General features: G+C 39.5%; 1 protein-coding gene across 1 annotated transcript in view; it reads right to left on the bottom strand.

The window, feature by feature from the left end:
- Positions 1-7,867, bottom strand: part of LOC308399505 (bestrophin-3-like) — a gene marked incomplete at its 5' end in the record, with an annotated part of 18,544 nt that extends 10,677 nt beyond the window's left edge. The window contains 4 exons of the mRNA XM_080886810.1: positions 2,975-3,120; positions 3,407-3,494; positions 6,346-6,440; positions 7,716-7,867. Of these exons, the coding sequence (XP_080742936.1) occupies positions 2,975-3,120; positions 3,407-3,494; positions 6,346-6,440; positions 7,716-7,867 (481 nt within the window). The remainder of the gene's footprint in view (positions 1-2,974; positions 3,121-3,406; positions 3,495-6,345; positions 6,441-7,715) is intronic.
- Between the last annotated feature and the right edge of the window lie 1,008 nt (positions 7,868-8,875).

Here is an 8,875-nt window from a genome sequence, read left to right as displayed (position 1 = left end):
TCATCTTAGCCGATATGATGCCTGACAGGAGCTTCCATGTAGTACTGAGGCAGGTTATTGGTCGGAGGGGACCGGTCCCTTCTTGGGGTCCTTGGGGATCAGGACCGTCCGACCTTCGGTTAGCCATTCCGGGTGTCTCTCGTTAACTAGCAGCTGGTTCATTTGTGCTGCCAGACACTCGTGGAGTGCAGTCAGCTTCTTCAGCCAGTAGGCGTGAACCATGTCGGGCCCTGGTGCTGTCCAACTCTTCATACTGGAGACCCTTTCTTGGATATCTGCCACTGTGATGGTTACTGGACCCTGTTCAGGGAGGTCGCTGTGGTCAGCCCTCAGATCCTCTAGCCACTGAGCATTGCCATCTCCCATATGCTCTTCCAGTATTGCTCCGTCTCCAGCCTTGGTGGTGCTGTTCTCTTATTGTTCCCTTGCCACTGAGAGTACACCTTTGCTGGTTCTGTGGAGAACAGCTGGTTTATTCTCCTGCCTTCTATCTATCTGGTGTACCTCCTCAAGCGGCTGGCCAAGGCTGTGAGTCTTTGCTTGGCAGTTTCCAAGGCCTCAGGTATGGACAGCTTGCTGTATTTCTTAGGCACCTTATTTGTCGCACCTTTCTGCAACTCCGTTAGTTGGCTAACCTCCCTCCGTGCTACTTTGATCTTGCCCTCTAGCCTCCTTCTCCATGGAGGGTACTGCCCCTTGTGGCTGTTCAACTTGTAGCCAAGCATCTCACTGAACTGAACATCTCACTGTTGCCGTATTGTAGATGAGCTTGTTAGTGTCGGTAATCGTGGTTGTAGGTATTGCCCGTAGTGCTGCATTAACATCATCTAGCAGACCTTCTGAGGGTACTTCACGTAATCTTGGTAACCGGCTACGGGGGATCCAGGTTTCAAGCTTGGCCATGATCCTATTTTTCAGGTCAGTTCCTCTCGCACTCAACGATTCTTCTCCTATCGCACTTGGGGCTATGTGTGCCAGGTCAGGGGGGGTGATGATATCTCCCCCCTGACCTGGCGTCCTGACTCCTCCTTGCCGTAGCATTTGTGTTGTACCTCGTCAATCTCTAGCTGTGAGAGCAGTCCCTTCTTTCGAATGTTGGAACACTGAGCTACTAGTTGTTTCGCCGTCATTGTGGATGTTGGGTATCGAAGAATCCATAGGTCCCTCATCCTATTCATGTAGCCCCTTCCGCCGGGGTTACTTGCATAGTAGCATTCCAACAACGCCCTGTTTTCGTCTCTTGCCCACCGATGCCTTCTTGTTCCAGTAGCCCACTTTTCGTCAGGGTGCCCTGGTTCCTCAACACCTGACGCGGACCTTGTTGATCCGGGCGACGTCCGAGCCGGCATGCCTTCATATTTATCTGTCTCGCTCATGTCTGCGGTAGGCTTGCTTAGCATAGGGGGTCTAGCCTTAGGACCCTTACTGGATACAGACACCCCAGGCAGGAATCGAACTTGCGATCCTCTGTTCCAAAGGCGTGTAGTCTAACCACTACGCTATCCAGCTGTATCTACGCTATATATATATATATATATACATATACATATACATATATACACATATATACATACACACACACATATATATATATATATATATATATATATACACATACACATACACACACATATATATACATACATACATATACACATACATATATACCCATACCAACAAACCCGTGCATGCGCACACACATGAAAATATTAGACAAGAACACCCTATCAAATCTCTACCTTTTCCCTGTACCCTGTAAAAACCATATCCTTAAACCGCTTTTTAAACTGCGCCATGCTTGGACATTGCTTCATATCTTTACTTAGTCTGTTCCACAGCTTCACTCCACACACAGAGATGCAAAAACTTTTTAATGTTGTACGGATACGAGGATGTTTTAAATTTAATTCCCCCCTCAAATTGTATCCCCGTTCCCTTTTAGAAAACATTTTTAGAATATTGTCAGGAAGCAGGTTATTTATTGCTTTATATATAATTTGTGCTGTGAGAAAATGAACCAGATCTGTGAATTTTAGAATTTTTGATTTTAAGAATAGTGGATTTGTATGATCTCTGTAACCAGTTTTATGGATTATCCTTATGGCCCTTTTTTGTAATATAAAGATTGATGATAGCGAACATTTGTAAGTATTGCCCCAAACCTCTGCACAGTAATTCAAATACGGTGCAATCAGGGAACAATAGAGAATGTGGAGTGATTTGTGGTCCAGAATGTGTTTTACTTTACTCAAGATTGAGACACTTCTTGAAATTTTGTTATGTATATGATTTATATGAGACTTCCAGTTTAATTTATCATCTATAATCACACCAAGAAACTTATGTTCAAGTACTCTTTCAATTTCCACACCATCTACATGAATCTGCACTTGTGCATTTCTAAGGGAATTCCCAAATAAGATAATTTTAGTTTTACTTAGATTTAGCGATAGTTTGTTCCTGTTAAACCATTTTTTAATTTTGCACATTTCTGAAGTAATTGTATCCAGAAGCTCCTTTAGATTCCCCCCAGAACAAAAAATATTTGTGTCATCTGCAAATAATACTAATTTTAATATATCAGATGCCTTACAAATATCATTTATATAAATAATAAATAATTTTGGACCCAGTACAGAGCCTTGTGGAACACCACAAGCAATGTCCAAGCATGATGAGGAATGGACACCCAGCTTCACAAATTGTTTCCGGTCACTTAAATAATTTTTCACCCATTGCAGTACAACCCCCCTAATCCCATACCGTTCCAGTTTATTAATTAATATGTCATGATTGATTGTGTCGAATGCTTTCTTGAGATCCAGAAATACTCCAGCTGCATACTGTTTCTGATCTATAGCATTCGTAATCTCCTCAATTGATTCGATTAATGCCAGAGATGTTGACACATTAAGATCACAGTGTGCTCATTTTGAAATACAGCTGATACACACTAAAATACTCAGGCTCTAACCTGCCTCGACCACATGATCCATGGTCGGGAATCGTTTGCAGACAGCCGTGCTGACGGAGCGGAAGATGAGGAGCGATGTGAGGTTAACGTAACGTACCAATGTCCGGCGCAGCAGGCGGCCATATTCGTCTTTACCCTGAACACAGCTGTAGAAAGATAGAAAACAAAAATGGAGTTCGTGATTATCGTCAGCTAACCACACCTTATTCTTCTTGTGTATTCAGGCTCGTTTTGCACGGGGCACTGAAGTGTTCCCAAATCACTAAACAAGACAAGGTAGCTTCTAAATAAGTTAATTATGGATTCTTAGTGGCTACATTTGTCTATCTTTGATGTAAAGTCTGTGAGTTCCTGTCTGTGCCTGTAGAGGGCAGTGTTTTTGTAGTGGGTACTTGTGGCCTGTAGAGGGCACATTAGAGATGTAGACTGTACCTGGAGATGTGGAACATGAGTCTGTCCGGCCAGGGCAGGTTAACAAACTGATTCCACCACCGATTCACCACCAGAGTCACATAAAAACCTAAAACATTTATATTCAGTTAACACATAATAATTTGTAACTGTTGTGATAATGCAACCTATCCAAACAATTGAGCTCTTTTACAGCAGTAAATAAATAATCATGTCATGCTGACTTACAATGATGTTGCTGCAAGCACATTTAACATGAAGGACACATTGTGAGAGGCCCTAACCCTAAGAGTTTGATAGAGATCTTATCAAACTCTTATGATATACTTTAGTATTCAAACACAACACATGTCTGTCAGTCAGCACTAAGCCCTGTTCTCAGTGGGTAATATTAGCTTGGCGTATCCTGAGATTATTATAATAACACTCTGGTTCTTTGATCCCCTGTAAATTCAACAAACTGTAAAGTGACAGCCAGGTGTTTGTTAAAATCTTAAATCTTAACCACCTGAAATATATGGCAATGACCCAGTGTGCACACATTTACAGGTGTGTATAAAGGACACACAGTGGTACTAAATACTGTCAGTGGACTTGAGTCTCACACACAGTTCACAGTTGTAGCTTGAAAACTTCATGTTGCAGTTTGCAAAATACCAGAAGTGCATTTATTTCTTTTTCTGCCACATATCCAGACCTCCGTCCAACATAGTCCAGATATATCCAGACCTCCTCTGAGGTCTTCTCAGCTATCAACAGGTGATATCAGACAGGTGGATGTATGATCTAAATGTCTGCTAGGCTTTACCTCAGCCAAATGAAATTCTTTAATTCTGGACTGTGTTTGGAGCACTTTTAATACAATTATCTGACAAATAACATGGCTGGCTGTGAGGTTTAGTTTTGGTGAGTGAGATTTACCTGGATGCTACTTAGCACTAATCATCAGCTATCTGTGAGTAATGCACCCACACAGAAAAACGAAAATCTATTGAAACTTGAAAATAAGCAGAGAATCAATGGATGGCATTACCTTGATTATCTCTTCTAAAGAGTGTATGTGTCCTCTAAGGACTGGTTGGATATATGATGTTTCCTGGTCTATCCAGGGGTTCCCACACAATTTTTCCTGCTGGGAAAACCTCCAGAATAAAGCCCAGGATGCCCAAACTATGTGAAGTGACTGTTTTCAGTGCAATATTACTGATTACTGAACCTGATTTTCTCGTGAGTCCACGTTGTATATTAGAGACTCTAAGGTCAATTCACTTACTGCAAGGGCATTTTTACAGTTCATTTACTCTGGTCCAAATCAGTTGATGAGTTTTTAAACTTGTTAGTTTCCTCTATTGTCTGATTTCACACGTAGAAAAATTCAAGTAAACACCACACAAACTAAAATATGTCACTCAAACCACATGGTAGTGTGAAGTCCTCTTATTGGCCATGTGTGCGGAGCGGGAGTGACAGAAACAAAAACAGGACTATTTTTTGGATAATTCTAAAATTCATATTTATCTGGGAAATGTTTTGAGCAAAACTGTACTCTGCATATGGCTCCAAGTGTGATTAATATTTTCACATCTGAGTTTAATTTAAACAAAACTAAAGAGCACTCGCTGCAGGACACGACACCTATTTTCTTACATTGTGTTGTTGATGTCATCACAGTCATTTAGGACCATGGGTCATTTTTGTCTGGATACTTTGATAAATTGTCAACTCATGCACATGCATCTCCTGTTTTTGGCATTTACTTTAGTTACTGACACTATTTGTCTTTTATTTTCTGGAAAAACCACATTTTAGGAACTGTCAGGTTTTAATCTTTTTTTCAGTTGACAAACATAGTGAATATGCATCCTGGGATGGTGGTGGTGATGGTGGGTGGAGATCAGCTACACAAACATTCATCCTGCTTTTAGCCTTTTCTCCTCTTTAATGATCCGATTCCATTAGCAGGCTGCTAATGAGGCAACCAAACACCCCCTCTGTTCAGCTCTCCGCTCAAGCAGGAAACACACTTACAGTTATATTTGAGTTTTCATGTCGCTCTTTTTTTATTAGACTTAATTTTTACTTTAGTATAATAATAACACAGGTCGGCTACGTTCTTCAATCCCCTGAGAATCTCTCAAGTCTGAAAGGCATTAGGAATGAAATCTAGGAAGATAATAAAATGTTATGTAATCTCTTCCAGTATCTGAGAATCACTGGTTAAATGATCATAAAGCTTGTTTTTAAAATATAAATATATTAAGTAAAATATAGCAACTAAATATGCTTACTGTATAATTAAGACTTTTTCATGAATGGACAAGATGAATATCAGATATGTAACTCAACCATTCACCACCGTGACGTCTACTTTAGTCTGGAAGTGTTTCTTTCAGAACAATCGTCCATGTGATGATTCATGTGTTTTACATGTCATCAGTTCAGATAGTAGTAAGCTTTAAGGTTAGGACCTTGTGCAGACAATGGTGACTGTAGGACATGGTACACTCGACTCCAACTAAGTCCCTGAACTGGACTCTGCAACATGTTTGTGGAGAATTTTTACTGCAGTTATGTTAAAAAAATTGTGGTTTGCTGAACAGTTAAAATAATAATAATAATAATAATAATAATAATAATAATAATAATAATAAAGTCTTTTATATAAGCATTTTTCTAAACAATATTATAAAGTGCTTTACAGAAAGCATTTTTAAGAAGTTATTAAACACATCTGTCAAAAAGAAAACAATAACAAAAAAGTTGCTCTACCTTCCTGCCCAAAAAATCCACTACAACCACAGCACTAACACACTCACAGTGGCTTTACAGTTCTATGAAGTCAGACAGAAAAGTCTAACCGTGAGGTTAAAAATGGAATTAGCCTGTATGTTTCTTTTAAAAGAAAAATACTAGAAGACTATTGAAATAAAAGTAAAGCTATGGTTTGTCAGCTAACATACCCAAGACGAAGGTGACGGGGATCTGTTCAGCATATTTGTCACAGTACATGGAAAGTTTCTCAAACAGTCTCTTCTGATCCTCGGAGAGCACAATCCTAGAGGACAGAGGAAACCGTCGTCACTGCCAGCAACTAAGAATTTAACATATGAGAAATTCTTCTGAAGTTACTCTTCAGCCGATCAGAAAGTTTCTGAATGAACTACAATAAGCTGCAGGTCTGTTGCCCAATATGTGCTTCTATTCAGAAATACAAAGTCAGATAAATCTTTTTCTACACAGACATTTTCTGATATACTGTATTAGTTATTTAATATAAAACCTTTAATGAAATTGCATAGAAGGCTCACATCCTGTTTGCCTGGAGTCAGATATGTGGTTACAACTTGATGAAAGCTAAATAGTCAACTTTCATTTGTAGCATATATAAATGATAACTCAGTCATGTTGTTTGTTTTGTACAACAGTCTCATCAAGTTAATTTATTCTGTCATATTATATTTATTGTAGTGAGCTGTTATACTTTATTTAAGATATTTTGCTAAATAATGTGTTCATTGTTTTCCCTGCTGCAATAAAGGAATTTGGCAGGTTTGGGGCTGTGAAATAGATCTTTTCTTAAATATATATGAAGATAGTATCAAAAACAAGAGCCGCTGAGAAATAGTTTTAGAAAGAGGAGATTGTGTTACTAGGTCCCACCTCCTGTTTTACCCAAGTCTGAGCTTAGCTGTTGTTGTATCAGATTCTACTAATATTTTGTTCTCACTGATTGGATAGCAGGGGGAAAAAATGCAGTGGTCCCATGGATCTGTCAAAAAAAAAAGTTGAACAATTTAGGGCAACTGATTTAGTGGTTTGTTTTGTATGATTTACGCTTTAAAATAATCCCAGTTCATTGTATACTGGATCTTGATACTAAGGTTATGACAGAGAGCTAAAACTAAAAACTAAAAACCAAAATAAAAGTTTTGGAAAATAAAAACTTCAGAAAGAGCTGAAAGATTCAGACAGAACAAAGCTCATTTAGCTTCTTCCCCTTCTGAAACACTCTAAGATCAAACTTTTGCACACAGAATATGAACATTAATCATTTACAAGATGAAAAAAATGTTTTTGGTTGGCTCATGTTGCTAACCAAAAAGGGGCGGAGCTTATAACCACTAGAGTGAGGATATATTTTGGCTTCACTTCTTGGGACTCATCCGACATTACATCGAGTTTTGAGTTGTATCAGCCACTCTGAACAGTGTAGCAATATTTATTAGTAACTATGTTGAAATTTACAAGAATTTAAAAGAAACACTTGCATGATGCACAGCTGTAATACGACACTGTCGCTTCCCTTCCTGTGACTGTGTGTGTGTTTGACCTGTATACGACGCTGAGGACGGTGTACAGCAGAGCAAACAGGATGAACTCTCGGTACAGCAGCTTGTAGATGCTCCCCTTCCAGCGCAGCAGCAGCTGGTGAAAACCGAAGAAGGTGGCGTTGGCGACTTTACTGGAATAAGTAACCGTCATCCTGAGACTGAGGAGCAGACTAAGACCTTCATCCAATGGGAGCTAGTGGATAGTCCCACTGGTTTTCTGGTTACAGCCTGGATAATTAACACCACCTTAACATTATGAACATAAATGATCACTTTTGTTATTATTGCTGTATTTTACTCACAGAAAAATGCCGTTGCTTCCTCCTCAGCAGTGCTCTTCATCAGGCTTCTTTCCTGATTTCTTTTTGCCAAATGCCAACCAAACACACACTCTTTCTCTATCTCTTCCGTTCTCTCTCTCCCTCTTTTCTCTTCACCATGAAGCTGTCCAGTTGCCCAGTAATGCCATGCAGCACGCGCGCGCACACACACACACACACACACACACACACACACACACACACACACACACACACACACACACACACACACACACACACACACACACACACACTATTCAGAGCTATATTGATGAGCCAGAAGGCTAAATGTAGTCATGTTTCAGCTGTGTGTGTGCCAGCATACATAACATTCGAGGTAAACATGTATAAACAGAAACACTATAAGAGGCAACATGAGGTCATAACACAGAGTGACAGTGAACAATCAAATAAACATAAATGTTTTAATATGACTATAAAATAATAAAGAAAGATTCATTTTAAATCTTTTTTAAAATTTGATTATAAAACATTTAAATACCAAACAGCACTAACTTTATATTTCTAAAGAGGTTTTCCATTTGCCTCGAGTCAGATGAAATTTGTTTAGTGGCATCTAGTGGACACTAGAGCAACTCAACTAATTCATGTTGAGAAATATGGAGGGCTCATGGTGCCAAAATAACAAATTAAATAAAAAATAAAAAAATAGGGTCCTTCGCAGTATCTTACCTATTCCTAGGACTGCACTCTTCTGGACAGAGATCTCAGATGTTGTTCCCGGGGTCTGCTGGAGTTACTCGCCTAGCTTGGGGGCCACTGCATCGAGTACTCAGATTACAACTGGGACCACTGTTGCCTTCACCCTCCACATCTTC

Source organism: Rhamphochromis sp. 'chilingali' (genome assembly GCF_963969265.1).
Source record: "Rhamphochromis sp. 'chilingali' genome assembly, chromosome: 7".
Taxonomy (NCBI): Eukaryota; Metazoa; Chordata; class Actinopteri; order Cichliformes; family Cichlidae; genus Rhamphochromis; species Rhamphochromis sp. 'chilingali'.
The sequence above is the reverse complement of the archived record's forward strand: the minus strand, read 5'-3'. Positions and strand labels throughout refer to the sequence as shown.